This window comes from Argopecten irradians, chromosome 16 (assembly GCF_041381155.1).
Source record: "Argopecten irradians isolate NY chromosome 16, Ai_NY, whole genome shotgun sequence".
Lineage (NCBI taxonomy): Eukaryota > Metazoa > Mollusca > Bivalvia > Pectinida > Pectinidae > Argopecten > Argopecten irradians.
In genome coordinates, this window is record NC_091149.1 from 32,269,977 (window position 1) to 32,291,901 (window position 21,925).

At 35.4% G+C, this 21,925-nt stretch overlaps 1 protein-coding gene across 1 annotated transcript in view; it reads left to right on the plus strand.

The window, feature by feature from the left end:
• Positions 1–1,123: 1,123 nt before the first annotated feature.
• Positions 1,124–21,925, plus strand: part of LOC138310321 (thrombospondin-type laminin G domain and EAR repeat-containing protein-like) — a 28,022-nt gene continuing 7,220 nt past the window's right edge. Inside the window, exons 1-3 of the mRNA XM_069251490.1 lie at positions 1,124–1,940; positions 18,342–18,865; positions 21,371–21,482. Of these exons, the coding sequence (XP_069107591.1) occupies positions 1,844–1,940; positions 18,342–18,865; positions 21,371–21,482 (733 nt within the window). The 5' untranslated portion in view covers positions 1,124–1,843. The remainder of the gene's footprint in view (positions 1,941–18,341; positions 18,866–21,370; positions 21,483–21,925) is intronic.

Below are 21,925 nucleotides of genomic sequence, written 5' to 3' on the forward strand. Positions count from 1 at the left end.
GATGGACCCGAGGTATACTCATGAGGACCATTTTACGGCACAGTATATCGCTAACAATACAAGATACAGTTGACATCCAGGTCTCAGCTGTGTTTGCCGTATACTCGTCAATCAATACAAGATAAATCGTTTTGGACGCAATTTTTTTCAATATGGACATTTCTTGACGAATATTGAACTCTCTGATACTGAATCGCATTGTCAAATGTTGACATTGCGTCATCATACTGGACGATGATTATGGATATTGGCACGACTCCCTTGTGATAGGGTACGGATATTTGAACGACTCCCTTGTGATAGAACTTGGACATTCGACTGTGTTTTATCAGACTTTTTCGTCTTTACATATTTCAATCATAGCTCGTTACGTTTTCCACAGTATGTTTATAAGGAACCGTTCTAAAAAAAATATTGCATTCTGAAGCCTAAATGTTTTTATTTTTGAAATGGAAAATGAAATATATCTTTTCAGAAATAACGGTTACATATGATTTCGGGTGACCTAGGATTAAGGTTCAAATTACTAAAAATTAGATATCTTATCAATACCGTAAAACCTGCCATGATATTTTACGTATTAGACAAGAACACGAGGAACTGCTGTTCAGTGTGTGGATACTAAGACGCTTCAGGGGTATTGTTGTGAGGTGTTCAGGGGTATTGTTGTGAGGTGTTCGTGTAGTAATAGGCAGGCATATGTAGCAAATAAACGCGAGTGCATTAACTTTTTAGAGAAAAGTAGATTTATCGTAGACACCTAGCCTGAACTGTGAACTCAGTGTATATTGAGTTCCTTATCAGTGATTGAGTTCAGTTTTACTAATATATATATATTGAGTATCGTTTTACTTACTTTATGGGGTACATTAATTCAAGATTAAGTACTGTATCATTGATCTGGGTATACTACGGACTATATATGACGTATAATAATACAAATAATATTTTAAATACAATATAACTAACTTCCCGGAGTCCATAAGTATACATTAAGTATAGGTTAACAATAATATATTAAGTACAATATCACTAATTTCCCGGAGTACATAAATATATATGAAACACAGTCTTTACCAAGTAATAAAGTAGAATCTACTAAGTATAGATTAACTAAGTCTTCTTAATATAAATTAAATATAATCTACTGAGTATATAATAAGTACGGTATCACTGACTTGCCGGAGTGCACTAAGTATATAATAAGTACGGTATCACTGACTTGCCGGAGTACAATAAGTATATAATAAGTACAGTATCACTGACTTGCCGGAGTATAAGACACCCTGGGTAAGATATCCTCTGGATTAAAGACCTCAAAGCTTACTACCGCGACAGTAGAGCTCGGCCCATATTGACACTAGATACCTACAGAAGGTGACTGAGTTATTGGGTATCGCCGACTGGATGGAGCACCTGTCAACACATATCTACCTATATTGATGTCTTGTACCAGTCAGCAGAAAACTGAACACAGGCAGTATACTGTTCAATGTGATTTCGGTACTGATGTTTTGTTTGTGTTATAGTATAATGTTTTATAATTGGGATTGTGATCGCTGATGAATTTATCTAGAGATGATTAAACCTCCAAAGATGTATGATGAGGAAACATTACAACTATGACGAATAAGGTGACAATCACATTGACTTTACAGCAGATATCCTTATCTTTATAAAGTAGAATTCAGTGAAAATCCAGATAGGCTTATAATAATAATTATACTCACAATCGATAACTCGACGTGATTATAAGAAAGCACTGAGTCCATTTGAACATGAAATGTACCTGTAATAACACTCGGTGACATGACAGTACCAATGGCGACAAATACAATGTAACATGATGGAGATAGTATGGATGAGGACCTTCCAAACGTTGGTCCTACTGGCGATAGTTCGGACTGTCTCGGGATCTATCTACAGAAACCCTTGTGCAGGTAAGTGGTAATTGTCCTCGTTTTTTATTGTTGCTAAGGTGATTATGGTTTATTTTACAGAATGATTTCTTTATTTACAGCGTTGCATTTCCGATAATAATCACACGCTTAAAGATCACATGGGTTTACATCTAACTTTTTATAGTTTAGACCTTGATCTAAAGATCCTACATTGACCTTTATGTATGAAGAAGTCATAGTAGATAATACGGAATTAAATATTGGTTTTCAGGTAATATCTGAAATACATATATAACCAAAGTGAAAAATCATTAAAATATACAAATTGCGACAGACTAGTGTATCAAGGTCTTAGCTGTTGAGTAGCGAAAACTGGGATATATTTTGGATATTTTGATTCATTTTGCGTTTTACTTGAAACCACCAGAATTAAACAAACCAAAATTTAATTGAGCCGGTATCAAACGCTGACATATCAATTTTGTGATTCTATACATAGGTAGGGTACTTCTGTATTAAATACTGGATACAGAAGTATATACCTTTTAATGGTTTTTAGTGAATTTTCATTACATGCTAACTATCATTTATAATAAATATATGAACACAAGGAAATACTTTCACCAAAAATGAGTTTTTTTTTTTTAAAATGAGAATTTAAAGCTTCAGACATACAGCGAATGTCTCAAACTTTCCATCACATGGAAACGTACAGATATTGATCATAGTGAAGATAGATACTTCTTAGCCCGAAGCAAAATCACTTAAAATACCAATAATTTTCGTAGTAGTTATTTATGAAGAAAGCCAAACTACATATAAATGTATGTCTTTCGGCTCCGTCGTTAACACTTAGTGTCCATGGTTGAATGGACTATCGCAGTGATCAGTGATATTCTCACTCCTGTTAAACTTCACATCTCAATTTACCTACCTGTAGTTGTAAAAGATTCCACACATAGGAATAATATGTATATTTACAGTAGACCATATAATCTTTCACACATGGCGAATTCTAGATTTCAGCAAATGCTAAGATAAAAGTGTAACTCATATTTATCATTGGATGTACGTTTTATGTGTCATGGGATGTACGTTTTATGTAGACTGAGTAGCTGGGAAATAATTTTGTCAGGAGAAAAAAAATCCTACAAAAACTTTTTGTCATTGACATGCAACCTGTCAATATAGGAAAGTGATTGATGAACACATATTATAATTAAAATCTAAATTGAATATAAAAACATTTGAATATCATAAACAAAATCAAATTTAAACAGAATCCTGGTAATTGTAGTCATGGAAACTATTTGCATGTAATTTATTAATGTTATGCAGATAAAAATATATACAGCTGCATGATATTTCTCTTATTAGTGACAAACTGCATTAAATTTAGAGTTTTAGGTTATGAAGATATAATACAAAAAGCTTGAGAGTACAAGATGATTTTTGTGTGATACACATATGACATAAAAATAGATTAAAATTAATCCTTATAATTTAATATGTTTAACTGTAATTCATATTTAATTGAATGACATCATGTATATTGTCCTAGATATGACTACGCTGCCGTGTCAACCACACAAATGCCACGTTATAAATGATGACGTCACTTTTATTACGTCATGGGCTGATAATATCATTTTAAACCAATGAAAATAATTGTTACAAGATAAGATATTTACATTTTCACTTCGCCCCGCCTCAATGAAACTAGTAAACTCCGATCACTTCATTTCCCAATGAAGATGCTTGGTCACGCGCTGACCTCTGACCGGCGTGAGAATACATTTTGACATTGTTTACATTTTGACCTACAATGTAGTTTTACGCCGCTTCAGTTTTGAATGAACTTTCTGCCTGTCTTTGTACATTCAGAAATGCTTGAGAAAGTGATATTAGAAATTGTCAGTAATATAATATTATACAGATATTTTACACGTATTTTGGTGAAACGCTGACTTAGGCTCAAGCCCCGGAAAAATGCTGAACATAGGCTACCGAACGCATAATGTTCACCACTCATCGCAAATAGGCATAATCGAACGCAAATGGTTATGATAATGTGCACAATATATGTGATGCGGTGATAAACATGCAAGCTTAGAAACGATAGATTCCACTAAATAGCAAACAGGCTGATTTCAGTGAAATTAAGCCTAACAAAACGATTCTGTGAGTGTCGAAACCCACAGCATTGGAGGGTCGTTGGAAACCGCCAATATTTCAAATCAATGTTTCTCTACTTAGGCTACTTTATACAGCATTTTAATCCCAAAACTCCAGTTGACAGAGAAGTTATCACATTTCAAGAATAACACAGAAGTCTTCCAGTGATCTGCGACTAAATCCCACATTTTAACACGTTTTATTGAGCCCCGGAAGCACCATGTTATTGGGCTGCATCACATACCATAGACACAGGGGTTGGATTTCACAACATGTTTAGTTAATAAACATTTAAATGTCAGCTACAAATAATTACCAGACGGAAATACAACATTCAGTTACATTCCACAACAATTACAATTGAATTTTAAAAGGTTTGATTATGTTTAGATACCAACTATTCAGCATTTTCACCACAATCATCATTTTCTTCAAAACCGGACCCCTGCTAAATCGAGCAACCGGATTACACATTGACTGCACTGCTAGTACTGCGCAGCAATTTTTGTATTTGAAGCTACATAATGTTTTTATGATAAAATTTAAGCCATTAATTCCTGTACATAGAAACAGTATTTAGAAATCGCCGTTTTTAATCTTAACAACGCACAAAGAATGAAGTTATTTTCGGAACTACATTTTGTGTTGCCTTGGTGACGAGAAGAACTGACTGGCGGCTGTTCCGTAGCTGTACATACATGTACGATAACTGGTACAATGTTGCAAATTTGTATAATAATCTGATACCGAATACATATAATTTGATTTTTTTCAACAGCGGGATTTTTAAATTGATTAACGTAAATATAAGGATTGATTATCAATTTTGTTGCTTGCATTGACTGATGAAGAAAGTTAATCTCGTGCAAATGTTACATGAACTGCTTCGCAGTTCACTTCATTTGCACGAGATTAACTTTCTTCATCAGTCAATGCAAGCAACAAAATTGACAATCAATCCTTAAAGGTAATTATTTTATAAGTGTGAACATACATTCTTTAGCGCTACAATAAGACCAATATATAGTTTAAACAAGTTGACGAGGAGTTATTGCAATGACAGAAATAGCTAAAAAGCATCCGTATTCAACACGGACCCTGTCGCATGTAAATCGCTAAAACTGTTCAAAACTAAGAGATATTCGAAGGACAACAAATAATAAGTAGAACGTCTTTAACTAATGCCTGGACTGTGCACATCTCATACACATATTGTATTTCAGCGATGACGTCATTTTACGTTTATATATCCAATGACTTTTTCACTAATTTAATTTCGCGATTTGTGATTAACCTCAAATGACACGTGACAATAAATAGGTTTATGACGTTCCGTTCATGTATATGTCGTGTCGTATTAATAAAACTTACAAATTGTAAAAATATTATTATAATATTAGTAATAGGTTTCAACTAAAACATATAAAAAAGAAAATAGTAGAATACAACTAGAAAACTTGTATACGGCAACCATAAATGATCCATAGATGATGTTTAGATACAATAAAGGTTATTAATACGAGTCCGTAGGAACTTAACTGTTGTTGTACTGGAAAACAACTAGAACTAAACCTGTTCCTGTGTGTGTCCGGTTTTCTACACCTCATATGATCAATGTAAGTTGGATAACGGATCTATACAGATGGACATCAAGACGTACCTAGCACGAGCCTATTACCTACACCGTCTGTTTAATTAACATAACTACATACCTTTGTATAGTACATCCGTAATGTTGGCCTGCGATGTCCAACATTTGTAACATTTGAGATATTGTAACTGGGTGTAATACCTGATCATTCCTTCTCTAAAAGCACATGTCAATGTTTTTGCGGTTAGAAATATTTCGTTCTTATTGTTAGAAGTGGGGGTATATAATCGTAAATAGCTGTTGATCTATTTTTCTATATGTGTACATGTATTTTATCTGTATTTGTAACATTATTGCGGCGATTTATATCCGCGATCTCTAACTGCCCGCCGAATGATCGAAAATAAACTTCATTCGAATATAACTTCGTTTAGTGTGATGAACAATAAAACTAGATGTATTTAATGTCTATGACGCGTTTGATGCCAAATTAGATGAATGCCAATCTACGTGTTATTGATACTTATATGTCAAATACTATAGCCAGGGAGATGTTACGTTTTGTACACTGACTGGCCTGCCTATCTCACCCAGGAGAATGTCATAAGTCACCCAAACCAATTAGAGGTATCGAGATTGGCCACTCGGTGATGTATAACCAATATATCAGACGCTCATTCAATAGAATGTCGGACAGTCTTGACCGAATCATGGTCAGTTCAAATGGTCAATATTGACTTTTCAACAGAAATTAGGCCGTATAATGGCAGCTCATGGTTGACTAATTTTGGCCGTTGTTTGTTTGTAAACATCACAGACGTGTGACATATATAACGTACAGGTGTTTTATTTTATTTCATGGTGTCGGCGATTGATGGTGATTACATTCAGACGATAATTTGGTTACGCACTGTTCTTCAAATATTGCACGTGCACGAAAATCTCGAGTAAATAACCTGTCATTGTGGTTGTGTTTATGATACCACGGGGATATTACCATCGCTGGGAATGTCGGTAGTAATCGCGGACATAAACGCGTATCTCAGGAATATTAAAGTTATATGTGCCATATTGTTCATACTCACGAATCACGAAAGGCTATTAATATGTTATTCACCACCAAAAGTTAGCAGGATTATGAGAATCACAATCTGTACAATGCAGGTTTTACAAGTACAATAACGGTTGAAAAGTATATCTCAATCTAAACATGCACATGAGACATAAAACAAGAGTTTTACAGTGTGTAAATGCTGTGTTGTAACTGATGTTTATAAGGTATCAGTTATGTCTTTGTCCGTTTGAATGGTTGTCATGGCTTACTTCATCAAAACTGATTTTAAATAGATAACTGAAAAAAATATCAAAATTTTAGCCGAGTAATGACACATATTGTTTTAAGGTAATGTGCTTGTAAACTCTCCATCTAAAGTCTTAGGTTCTGTTGAATGGAGAACACATTCTTTTAAGAATCCTGAATTAAGAATTTTAAGAAAACACGAGATTGAGATTTGGTTGTTTTTGTGTTCCGTAACTTTCATTCTAACAAAGAAGAAGAGTTTTTTTTATAATGTGATTTACTACCAAAAGATACCAACATTTTGTAATACTTAAAGTGATACCAATACTTTGAAATACTTAAAAAATGATACCAACACTTTGTAACACTTAAAATGATACCAACATTTTGTAATACCTAAAGTGATACCAACATTTTGTAATACCTAAAGTGATACCAACATTTTGTAATACTTAAAGTGATACCAACATTTTGTAATACTTAAAGTGATACCAACATTTTGTAATACTTAAAGTGATACCAACATTTTGTAATACTTAAAGTGATACCAACATTTTGTAATACTTAAAGTGATACCAATACTTTGTAATACTTAAAAAATGATACCAACACTTTGTAACACTTAAAATGCACAGAATGTAATTTCACAAAGGCAAATTGGAACTCAAGATGAATTTTAGCGGTACTGCCAAAAATCAGTATATCCATGTCTACAGCGCAGTGAAATGAGTATACATGGTCATACATGTTCCAGGATGTGGTCAGCAATTTGTATTTTATAAAAAAAAGCGTTATTAGGAATTGTAAAGTGGCCTCTGTCTATATGTGTTCATCTAAACATTCCGTGCCAGTTGTAACTAATGTTTATAAGGCATTATACCCTTTTGTCTGTGCCTTTTAATGGTGTTCACAGCTAGAGTCATCACACCTTATGGTTTTCAGTATATAACTAAAGAAAAAAGTAGCACGTCCAGTTATGGCACATGTATTTTGATTTCGGTTTGATTTCCTCTGAAGGGCGTGACTGGAGGTGCACTTTTTCCACGTTCATTGACAATAGAAATGCTTGGTATTTGCTAGTTCTGAAGTAGAATCGTTTATCGTAAGGTAGCTTTGGTTAGACCTCAATGAAACCAAACTAACCCTGAAATTAAATAATTATATTATTTGAAAATATTTCGGTGCCAGCATCGCTTAGTTACATATAAAGAGCTACTTTGCATTTTTGCGGCAAAAACTATTTTCATACGAAGTGCATTCTTTCTATTTTTATGAATCCGTGTCTCACAGTTAAAACCGTTCCGATAAGCATACATAAAAATGCACTCGAGACGATACGTTCTAGTGCACGTGTAGTGTGTTGTGGCTGGGTCTCGTAAATGTTTGGTATGAACGGTGCATGCCCTTACATATCTACTGCGGTGCATACGTCACTCACCATTACAGCTAATCAAGGTGGATCAGACACTTGTAAATGACTGTCGGACGGTTCAAGGACGAAACACTACCACAGGAATTAGGGCTTTTCATTCATCTTAGATCTGGAAAATATAGCAAACATTTCGCATATCGTGTTAGAAAAACCATTCACCCCACCCAAAACCAAATCACCTGTAGAAGGGAGAGAAGATTCGATATCGTGTAGAATAATACGATTTCCTTATCCTAATATAATGATGGAACCTAGTTTTGTATTCTGCTTTGTCCTCTATAATGTCAACATACCAGTTATAACTCTGTATGTACTTCGATCCTCCATATCTGTATAAAGTTATATTCACATGCAAACCTTCCGAAGTCTACTCAAACATGTTTTATATCAGCTACTTAAATTACAATTGAATAATTTTCTTCCTATAAAATGATCCTTTCTGATAGGTGACATGGTCTGGTATAATTCTTCATTTCAAAGACCTAGCATGTAAAAGGGTTTGAACTTAAGACGTCTTCTTTCTCTTACCGCTTGCAACGTTAAGGAAGGCATGTGCCTTTTAAGAGACTACTTGTAAGTCAAGTCCTGCATTTTATCGTAAAACAGAAGACGAGGTTATTTTTCAAGCCACGCGATAAACAGTACAAAATCACAGTTCTCATTTTGACAAAAAGTCATTGAATTGTATAAACAGGTTTAACAGACAACCGATATAAAAGCCACTGATCATTTTACTTTTGGCGCACGCGCAGTCAGCACTTTATTCAAAATATTATAACGATAAATGAAACGCGGAATAAAAGTGTACACTATATACAGTTTGTGACTGGAAAAGATACAAATCCGCCTGTCATAATGTTGGATAAGAATGAATAATGTGTTGATGATATATAAAGGTACTACATCATCGACGATTGGTACTGTAGTTTTATCTATTAACAGCGGGGAAATCCGTTTATGTCTTCCGTAACACAAAAAATACTTCTGTTACACTATAACTAACATAACTTACAGCATCGTATTTTACTTCAGAATAAAAGTATTCAAAATTATCAATTTCATCAGGAAAATGGCTATGGTTCTAGCCCTTTACGGAATGAGGAACTGATTATAGTGTACATTATAACCATAAATTACTGTCCAAATGATAGATGCTATCTGCAGTGGAGTAACTTTAATTCGTATTTTTCTTCAGTAACAAAAATCAATTTCTTTAGACTATTACTATCATTGAAAGGTTTGATCTTATTTCACTTCAGTCTGCGGTGGTGCATCTTTTAATTTAACTGGAGACATTGGTATAACATATCATGTTTAGATATGATTCTCATCAACATCTTGGATTTTGTTGATGTATTCTATTCTGACAAAGTACATCAAGGAATCGCCATGCTGCATATTTAAGTAATCATGTACATTATTTTACTGTATTTTACAATGTACTTTATTTCAATGTTTTGTCAACACGTACAGTAAAGGACTCGTTTCCTAGGTTTGTCAATACGTACAGTATAGGACTCGTTTCCTAGGTTTGTCAATACGTACAGTATAGGACTCGTTTCCTTGGTTTGTCAATACGTACAGTATAGGACTCGTTTCCTTGGTTTGTCAATACGTACAGTATAGGACTCGTTTCCTTGGTTTGTCAACACGTACAGTAAAGGACTCGTTTCCTTGGTTTGTCAATACGTACAGTAAAGGACTCGTTTCCTTGGTTTGTCAACACGTACAGTAAAGGACTCGTTTCCTTGGTTTGTCAACACGTACAGTAAAGGACTCGTTTCCTTGGTTTGTCAATACGTACAGTATAGGACTCGTTTCCTTGGTTTGTCAATACGTACAGTATAGGACTCGTTTCCTTGGTTTGTCAATACGTACAGTATAGGACTCGGTTCATTGGTTTGTCAATACGTACAGTAAAGGACTCGGTTCCTTGGTTTGTCAATACGTACAGTATAGGACTCGTTTCCTTGGTTTGTCAATACGTACAGTATAGGACTCGGTTCCTTGGTTTGTCAACACGTACAGTAAAGGACTCGTTTCCTTGGTTTGTCAATACGTACAGTAAAGGACTCGTTTCCTTGGTTTGTCAATACGTACAGTAAAGGACTCGTTTCCTTGGTTTGTCAATACGTACAGTATAGGACTCGTTTCCTTGGTTTGTCAACACGTACAGTAAAGGACTCGTTTCCTTGGTTTGTCAATACGTACAGTATAGGACTCGTTTCCTTGGTTTGTCAATACGTACAGTATAGGACTCGGTTCCTTGGTTTGTCAACACGTACAGTAAAGGACTCGTTTCCTTGGTTTGTCAATACGTACAGTATAGGACTCGTTTCCTTGGTTTGTCAATACGTACAGTATAGGACTCGTTTCCTTGGTTTGTCAATACGTACAGTATAGGACTCGGTTCCTTGGTTTGTCAATACGTACAGTATAGGACTCGGTTCCTTGGTTTGTCAATACGTACAGTATAGGACTCGGTTCCTTGGTTTGTCAATACGTACAGTATAGGACTCGGTTCCTTGGTTTGTCAACACGTACAGTATAGGACTCGGTTCCTTGGTTTGTCAATACGTACAGTATAGGACTCGGTTCATTGTCATTGGCACCTAAACAACTTTTCAACACAAGAAAGTATCTTATGTATGGCAATAAGACTTTAATTTAAAAATAGAATGTTTCTGTGATAGGATTAGGGAACTGGAAGTGATTTAGATAAATCATAAAATGTTTCATTATACGGTTTGAGGAGTAAGGTACATTTAGTAATATAGAATTAACACAAGCGTGAGATTGTCTGATAAAGAAATCCACCAGAATGTGAAGGACTAGAGCCTTTGATCGGCGGTGCAGTAGCGATAGTTATCTTTACGACACGCGCAATCTGTAATCAAAACACACACGTGATCGCGAGATTTTAAAGTATAGCATTTTAATTTTACGTTTCAATTTTTAAAGGTGAAATTGTACAAATACGACAAAGGAGCAGGATGGTCGATGTACGATAGTGTAGATATGGCTGACCCGTGAGTCTAGTGCAGAAATCTTAAATGAAAAGTCCCGTGTATGTATTGCGTAAACCTCGTTTGTGTTAACAGACACATGTTTACAGCGTGGCCTCTATGTTACCCATTGTCATGGCGACGTATGTTACCCAATCATTAATGAAATACGAAAAGGTCAAAGGTTAATTGGTGCAAAGCTGCTACACGCATATACAGATCACTGTTTCTGTATCTATCACTCTCATATTTAAAATAATTCCAGAGACAAGCTATTTTTAATTCAGGTTTTCGTTCGTTTAAAAGCAAAACAATTATCAAAGAAGATGTTCGAATATCGTTTGCGTGGTTGAACAACTTTATCAACCATGTCTGGAAAAACCACAACGATATGACGTCTATATATGACACAATTTGACTGCAATATCTACCAAAACACAGCTTTGTCACAATGTCCTATATCTAGTCAAACGATATAATGGCATAATTGTACCGGATCACTACCACTGAGTTACAATGTATCGCTGATCTACACATACTTAGTATTGGCCCAAACAACAGAGACATTAATTATAAGATAAAGATACAAACGTGATAAATCCACTACCCCTTTGATTCACACGACATTCACCTGGATTTAAAACCGGTAGTATCGGTATCTTCTTGATTAATTACAAAATGTATGACGTAAAACGGTTGTGTTAGTGTAAAGAATAAAAGAGATTCCGGCTGTGAATTCCGACTGTGTCCGCGCGAATTCTGGTGGTGTGAGAGAACCATCACGCAGTCGTTACGATATACGTGGGTAAACTAAATAGTGTTACATAACGTGTTTGCAGATTGATTAACATTTTATTTTCCTTTACAATTTACAACCTTATGTTGAGAGCAAAGAGCATACAGACATTAAATACTGACACTTTATGTCGAACATGAATTACTGCTTATTTTCTGTTTTCATTTGAAAACATTTTTATCTTTTGAGAATTCCCTAGCTTTTATTCGATAAAAGGTCGAATGAAATACTCTTATCTATGTAAATTTCCTCAAGTAGAAACAAAGAAATTCTGAAACGAAATTTATTCAAACTCACCGCAAAAGGCATAAGGACATCGGTCTACCAAACTAACGACATCAAACGTCGGATCAGACAGAGAATGTTTGTTGGGATAGGTATGCCTTTGATATATTCTCTTGCCCTGTGAAAACATTTTGGAAACGTCCTTCCGGTAAACAAAGGAGACTATTTCCGGATATGTCCTTCCGGTATACAAACGAGGCCGGATCTTGTCCCAAATCCAAGGTTTAGATTGTCTGTAAAAGATGTTATATTTCTACAAAGAGGGCAGTTCCGAGAACGTATTCGCATTGTGATTCCCCGGCTAAAATTACATTATTCGCAGTATAAACTCGCAGCAGAAGACATATATTTATTAGCGATAGTTTTACACGAAGTGTGATGGTAAATAGAAGGTCGCCAGTGTTGGTTTTACTATGAAGGCATATCTATATACTTACGTTGTTAAGCACAAGTCTTTGGTAAGTTCTGAGCTCACGCATTGTATTAATGTAAATTTCTTAATTTAAAAGTAAATGCAATGTCTATTAAAATTCAAGTTTTATTTACTTTGAGCCTGCTGACTCATCAGTTGGACATACAAACATTGATACATGACATTCAAATGGTATAGCATATAATACAAACATAAAAATCGACAGAGCTACATTCGGAAGAGGATGACTGTAATTAAGTGAAATATAAAAAAAAAACAAATTATAAAATTATTAGCATGGATCAGTATTTGTGTCATTTGTTATCTAAATTAATGATTCCAGATCAGAGCGAACATAATAGTAAGGCATAAAAAATAAAACGTTTACATGTTTAATCCTAGAACTAAATCACCAGTTCAAAAAACATGTCAAAAACCTAAGACAGAATGGAACGAGGAACGAAGAATGCTAAAAATGTCCCCATTCAACTTAAAATAATACATCTCTAAGTGGATTTGAGTGATTTGATTCCACTTTTATTTGCACTATTTTGTGTATATGGTATAGGGACACTCAGCAGCGTTTACAAGCCCTTGAAAAGGAATGTCTTTGATTCTATAGATATCAAACAGTTTGATGACCTGCCGGTAGTTCCCATGTCACGTGACCTCGGTATGAAAGACAATCTGCTCTCTGTATACTTTTGGTGTTGTACAGAGATATTTTTTGTCGTGTGCAAAGGTTTGTAAACTCGAGGTTATTTAGTGTAATAATTATGATGATAATATTATGTAATGTTATGTGCTACAATCAAACATATGTATATAGACCGCGCTAGGGACAAAGGAAAGCTGATCTTAATAGTCAGATGGTCTTTATACACAGGTTGGATTGTGTTAAAATTGGTCTTATTAAGCAGATAGTCCTAATACAGAGATGTCGCTATACAAAAGTGATCTTTTTACAGAGGTGGTTGCTAAGGCAGCGTTCACTCTCCTAGATATGTTCCTCTATTCTCATTATATACTCTTATTCTGTCTTTGCATATTACAGAGTTAGCTCCCTTGCGGGTAGGTATATATTGTTACGTCATTATTTTGTGAGCGCAATTCACGTCATTTTCTTCGGAAAATATGACGTTACGCTCGCAAAAACATGACGTCACAATCAATACCTACCCGCAAGTGCAGATAACTCTGTAATATACAAATCCGGAATACATCGACTGGGTGTTTCCATTTTCACATTCTTTCTGTGCACCGCAGTAGCGATCACGACATTTTCCTACTAACCCTAGTGCTTGGTTCAAACATAGACCATTCGCCAAGTACTAACTGTAGGTCGGTGTTTTTTGTCCGGATCATTCGTCTCGCATGCACTACCAAACCCGAGTGGCATTAAAGGCGTATGGTAAAGGCAAAATTAGGATCTTTGTTCTTTCGTTCAATCGGACGCTTCTAGAATATTGAACCTGACGTTTTGAATGACGTTATTTTATGATATGAATAAATAAAAGAATAAATATAAAGGTAAATAATCCATAAGATGTATTTTAGAAGGTATGAAATCAGAGGTTAAAGATCCTTATAAACATGAAAACTGTATGTCCATATATCAAGTAATGCAATCAATTTCCTGATGAACGATTCATCTCTATATCGACAGACGGTAGGTAACAATACCCCGTTACTGATAAACCATTTTGTACCTGTATAAATTGGATTCGCCTATTAACTTGTATATATCCCAATAGTGGATAGACAAAGTCAACAGATCAGGTTGGGGACAAGCATTACTAGTGATTAGGGTTTGTGTGTGGAGGGTTTAACTATCAAAGGGCTCAAATCCTATAGCGACTCTATCATAGTTGCCAAACTGTACATGTATTGTTAACTTAACGATGTTAGCGGAATTCACAATTATTTTTTTCTTTAAATAAAACACCTAGAAACGACAAAGAAAATAATTATTTACTATAAATAAATAATACATTATTATCATTACAACTTTGGACAATGTAAATATATTTAATTTTGTTTTTTAGATTTATAAACTATTTAGCACGAGAGAGGTTTGAACCGGGGTGTTAAGCTTGAGAATGAACTCAGATCGTCCAGCTTAATATAGAAGGGTGTTACCTACAAGGGACTATTTACTATTTACCTTCACGGTCCAGTTTCATGACGAGGCTCTGTCAGCCAGGTAGAACTCGTGTTAACGGCCCCGGCGGCCACATCAAAGCAACAGAATCACCCTGAAACGACCGCTCCACTTTAAATGCAGGTTAGAATCTGCGCTTCATCACGGCACACCGTCCAGTAATTGGTAAAAGGCGTGGTTCGCGACTGGGCGTAGTGGGAATATCGCTTTAAGTACATCATCACAATGCTTGATTGGTACGCCGATTTAGACGTGAAATATGCATCCATAAAGAACTTATATCGACTTAAAACGACAGAGCGATTCGTTCAATTTCGTATCAGTTGTGTTGGCTTTGATGTTCGATAGCTTGTAGGGGGACAAACAGCAAAAGGGAAAATAAGCTTACTCTGTACCATATGCCACTGTCAATTTATCTCCTACTCGCTGTAGACAGAGCATGTGCTGACTGCAAGTATTCTGTGTCGTTATATATGTTATAACTAATTTCTATAATTAGTGTTGATACATTTTGATTCACGACAGAAACTCCTAAAGTAATAGGATTAGTTTCCCATCAAAATGTTCAGGTAGCTGAAACCAAGTCCATTCGAACGGTCTGATCAACCCTTAACCTAACAGGACAGAATACGACGATTCCAGTATATTTTCTAGTAATATGAAGTAGCAATAAGCTATTAACACAAAACAAAGTCATAAAAGGTAATTTTAAATCAACTTACGTTAATACAATATCATATCTGCGGTACATACAACAGAGAATATATATTTTATTTTGATGTCATATCACAGGTCTGCGTTGTCAATGGGACACCTCTATTTATTACATGCGTATCAATTGTGTTTTAAAATGTAATATCGTGAATTAACCAATCTGATTAAAATACATATCCTTATTATCACTACGTTTGATGAGAGGATCTGACAACATCCCATTAGGGGTCACGTTCAGATGACCTTTGGAAATGGCCAATCAAATTGGCACTGCCAGAATCTTGACTGGGGACGAATTAGTTTGAAAAAAAGCTGTCCGAATTACTCTCGTGTACGTGGTTAGCTCGCCCAAAGAGCACAACAAAGCTAAAAGAAATGTCGTTATCAATTGACGTAGCAATGTGTAGAAAATGTATTTGACCTGAAGTACACATGGTAAAAAGGTCATCCGAACATGATCCTTTCCAGGATGTTCTCAGATCCTCTATTTAACGGAGTTGTTATAAGGACCTGTATTTTAATCAGATTGTGAATTAACGTAACATGTTATTTTCACAGGGATAATATTATCGCGATTTTGCCAAAGTTGCGATCGGTTTGAGAAAAGGTTTTAATATTAAGATACATAATGTTGATCGCGAATAATTAAAACCGTTAAAATTCCATTTTTTTCGTTTTTTTAGTTCAAATTGCCGTAATTTTATCTCGTGAAAATAACCGGTTATACGGTATGTAGTGTTGGTGACGTCATACGTGGAGCTCAGTTCTGTCATACACATTTACAAGTCACACGGTACTGTGAAAAAAACAAATATCCATTCAATATCACAACTATTATTGTTTTCCATAATAATAGTTCCGATAGCATTAGTTTTGTAACGACTTATTCTCTCAAGATGCTCCAACGCCGACAGAGCGTTAACGATACCCAATATTTGAACAATAACTCACGTTGAATCATGTTCATATGTGTCTTATTAACACAAAAATACATAGAAAATGACTTATTTTACGTTTGGTACATCAACAATCAGTACTTTATTCCATATAGGATATAGTGCCGTGGATTTTTTCTGGACGCAATTATTTATTTTTAATATTTCTATCTTTAATTAAAATGAGAAGCTCAAATTCTTCAATGGTGGTAATGTTGTAAAGTACATGTAAGTAACTTTTGAAGTCGAGAATAATGATTGAATTGGTAAAGGCGATTAGGATAGATAACAACGTGGTACTGTGTCTTTACTTACAGGTAGATCTGGTCCCTTGTGGTGTCGTTGTTAACCGCAATGATCGCAAATAAGGTTGATACACAGTCTTACCTGGGGGACATACCGAACTCAAGCGGATAAATATAGGATATTCAACGTTAAAACATTTCACACAATCTCATATGAAATTAACTAATTTAAGATAATAACGCACAAAACAACAAAAGACTACATTTTGAAGATGTTCAAGGTCAGTTAAGCATAGAACTGCATTCAGTTGGCGATTATGGGAGTATGAATGCCAAGTACACAGTGAAAAATTAAATGAAGCGCGCTAGCGCTTAATGTTGAATTAGCCGCTGTCCAGTTGGTGTTTCATAATCAACACACATTTCATGACTTATACAACCAAAATACAAAATATTATATTGTGCACATCTTAAAACAAATCACAAACACAAAAAAAAAAAAAAAAAAAAAAATTGCCACCCAGGCGTTCGACGCATCTCTCTTATAGTGGAGTTATTTCACTGCTACTGTTTTTTCTGGTTCTGAACATTTAACTAGGCGCTGCGATCCCTGCTGTGACCCCGGTAAGTCGTCTCGTTAACCCGACCCCTATATCACACTCACCAATCTACCGTGGTGATTCTATCGCGCCATCCCTTTAATCCGGAACTGTCATTACCGTCATTCCCTTCTAAAATTACTGACCCCACAAACAGAGATGGCGGCGGATTTGACCCGTCGATACGCCTGTAGATCAACTGGCTGTCAGCGCGATTTATGACCTGTTGTCCTGAAAATCATGGGTTACATTAGCCAAGTTGGACCATTGGCAAATTGCCTCTGTCTGCTTAAAACGTTTCCAAATACGTAAATACAATTAGATCAAAGTCATCACACGATAATGAATTATGGAAATAAAGAAAAATGCACTGTCAAATATTAAGCATTCAGTTTTTGATCATTTCTATCCTCAAATCGCCTGTCATTGTCAATATTATAACATATTCTGATAATAGAAATGCTTGGTTTGATCAAAAATTTTAAAACTCATTTAGGAAACCACTAACAATAACACCTGATATTGTGACACGGACACATCCTTCTTTACGACTTTAATTTGTTGATTTATTGCATTTTATTCACTTTAAGTTCTTACTATCAGGACTATATAAAGGGCTGTGTTTGAGAAAAAGCACTGGTCCATGATCAGTAATTGAGCACCTGAGCCATACGAAACGTGAACTAAAAACTCTACGGTGGATGACTAGTGGTGATATATTCTTATACAACCTGAATTAACGACTATCGCTGTTCTGATTCTTATGAATTTCACTTCTTTTTCTTCACAGGTCTGATGTCAGCCGATCTAGTCGAGGAGGCCATACCGGTGAACAGGAGACTTCCGGTCGGGGTCAAGGTCGTCTACGACACTAAAAGTCATGTCCACGCCTTTGAGTTCAACGAAGAGTCAGCAGATGTGCAATTAAACTCTCAGGATCTTTTCCAAAAATGTTCCAAATTTCCAGAGGAATTCTCGATATTTTTTGTGATAAAACATAGACGTGTTTACGGTAGGAAGAAGTGTGTACTACGAGTACGTAATCAACTCAAACCAATCCTCTCCATAAGTCTGACTAATAAATACATCATACTTGTGTATAATAGTAGAAGTGTAAAGTTTAGAAACACAGTTTTGTTAGATAATAAGTGGCACACGGTTGGCATTAGTGTTACCGGTAGTGATGTCATAATGACGACAGACTGTCGCAACAGGAAGCGGAAACGGTTAAAGAGAAAGTTTCCTGCAAATATTCCTTTCCAAAATGGAACATTCCAGATAGGCAGTTGTAAGGCTGGCAGTGGTGTTATCAGGGTGAGTAGAAATATAACGTATTCTGTATTCATGGTAAAACAATATGTTTTTATCATATATGAAGGTATTGAAACTGTGACAGATTCAATGAAATTGCTCCAAAGGTAACGGAAGTGGATTCCTTGGTAACAAACGTCTAAAACATCGGTTTGTGTGTTGGATGATTTATGTCAATGGTACAGACAATCTGCTGAACACACTTATTGTAAGACGCTTTGGATATAAGTCGAATAAAGGATTCATTTTAAATATGTATGAATATGCCGTTGTAATTTAACGACGTTTATGTAAGTAATACATATGTATGAAAATTGTCACAAATTTGGGTACCCCCACCCTAGAAAGAGAAAGGGAAAAGTTTTAATGTGACGAAATTTCGCTATCCGATTTATACTTATGTATTTCGCAGATTGAATCTTTTGTATTGGAACGATATCCCAGAAAATAGCAAACAAAACATAGTTATTCCACTGTAACATAATCATCAGCTATCAAAGTTATTACATTAACATTCCAATATTCCCTTATATACTTTCCCTGGAGATGTACCCTGATCGGTAAGGCTTTCCGTATGTAATGTATACACCAGAGTTATTTCTTCTCGGCGAACATTGATTTGTATCAATACTTGGTCAGCATTACATGTCGTCCCGAACATGAATTGTTCTGGTGTTTGAATTACATTGTTTACTGGCATCTGTTTTAATGTAAACCTCCACACAATATTGCCTTCTCAAACAAAATAAACACACACCCCTGTGATACATTGTGCTAGTGGTCGGATCAGAACACTGGTTATCAAATGCATATATGATCATGTTTTTCCTGTTTGTCGACAGCCTGTCAATACAATCGTAATGTTGTAATCTATAAGCGCTGGATGATCATCATCATGTTAACTTTATAGAATTTCTTAACTTTTATTGCTTCCATACCATAGCATACTTAAAGAAAAATGTTCTTCGTTCACATCGGTAATGTTTTTCTATTGAAATTGATTTTCCTTAAAGCTGAGTAATGTTTATGAAACTGGATCAAAGAAATTCTTTTAATGTTAATTATATGAAAAGCCTTAAATAGATTTGTACATGGAGTGGCAAGTTTTGTACACTATATGACAGACCAAACCAAAATAAGAGCTCCTTGCATGAAGCCATTTTTGTGTTCGCGTAAAAAGTAGAAAAACAAAAAATGCCTAGAATTAAAACTTAGAACCTTTCCACCCGGTTCTTAATAGGTATAATACAAAGAGGTTTTGTCGTTTGTTTACTGTTTTAGATCAAGTCACCCTGTCTCCGCCTTATTTGTATATCAATCCGCGAATCCTGTTCACTGCGGTTGCACACATAGAGCTGTTTTGTTTCTAAGATATAATCCTTCCGCATCAAAAGATAGTCAACGCTTATACTAGAAAGACTACCGCCAATAAAAAAGTATTAGAGTTGATGAATTAACATCGATTAATAGATAAGTAATAATATAGTTAAAGTATCTGTCAGTCACGTTAGGCCACGCCCATATCTGTTAGGATACACGCCCACATCGTAAATCCTTTACTCGAGCCTGATCGCGATCTTTAGTAACTTAAATGACACTTAAGACGCCATTTTGTATCTAATTGACGAATAATTACAGGCCTTTGTGACCACTGATTAAATCTACCCAGTGTTATTGTCAAATTTCCGGTGACACTAGGCTGTCATGGCAATGACTCAAAGATAGATAACACCGCGAGATTAACAAACGAGATTACGACATGAGATCGTCTTGTGGTGCATCTATTGATTCTTGTAACGGAAAGATGACCTTTGAGGTCAAACAGGAAAACGTTAAAAATATAAAAAGAAATTGATATCGCTCTCTATTAAGATAGTTGTTTGTATCATACTTCTTGTAATACGTAGGTACGCTAACATCAGATGGTCGGATGTCATGGCACTAGATAAATGGTTAATTTAAAATCTGTGACGAGTCTAACGTTTGTTCCCATGGCTATATTTTATACTGAATATTTAAAAACAATCAAAAATTCTATGTAGCCCGATATACTGTGCCCCTGACACCAGACTTAGACATTATGACAGATAGATGTCTGTATCTAAGTGAGATCTAGGATGTAATATGCCACGAGCATACATGCAAGTGACATTACATTAATTTGGTTCGTCCGCTATGACATTGTACGTGACAATTCTGATGGTTTGTTTTTGTATAGATTTCCCATGTATGTTCGGTATAAATGATTAGGTTGTATTCATTTTTACTTTTTGTTGAACTAGTTTAAAACTTGTACGGTATATCCAATCGAACTCGAACTCCTTTAACACCCATCTCCGCTCCACCCGCCATTTATCGAAGTGATCGTCCCTGACCATGCTTCTGTCAATTCCAATAAAGTAATAGGTTATAGGAAATCATAACAAGTCAAACGGTGATATTATACTGATAACACACAAACTAGGCTTCTGTACCGATCGTTTTACTAATACAGTGGTACGTTTTCAGGGTGTCCTGAAAGATCTGGTTTGGGTTCCGGGAGCTGACGCTGTGAGACGAGCCTGTCCACCACGGGTACCACGACACACACACATGGACAACCGACTGCCTAGTATACCAGGTAGGACACCACTACTGCAGTAACGCGATGATTGACTAACTAAATCTAACTTATTATTACAGTAATCACTCGTTGATAGGGCGAATATTACTATGTATTTGTAACAACGCAATTAAAACAACTCCCCCAGCTGCTTGGTATTCACCTACAGCTTGACATTTTTACCGACTCAAAGCAACTTAACCATTCAACCCACCTACTAGTGCGTTCTCTGTGTAGTACACTAACAGGTATTCTAGAACCATCAAATTGATGCAAAAAATAAAGATATTATTGATGTTAATGTGTCGGTATATCATCAAATTTTTTTATGTTTCTTACACTGCATATATATAGCATGTGAACTTGAAATTATGACTCAACTGTTTGCAATCCTTGTTAAAGAAACTAGTATTTGGAACCAATATGTAAATGTAATAATAAGAATCACTCTTATAATTGTT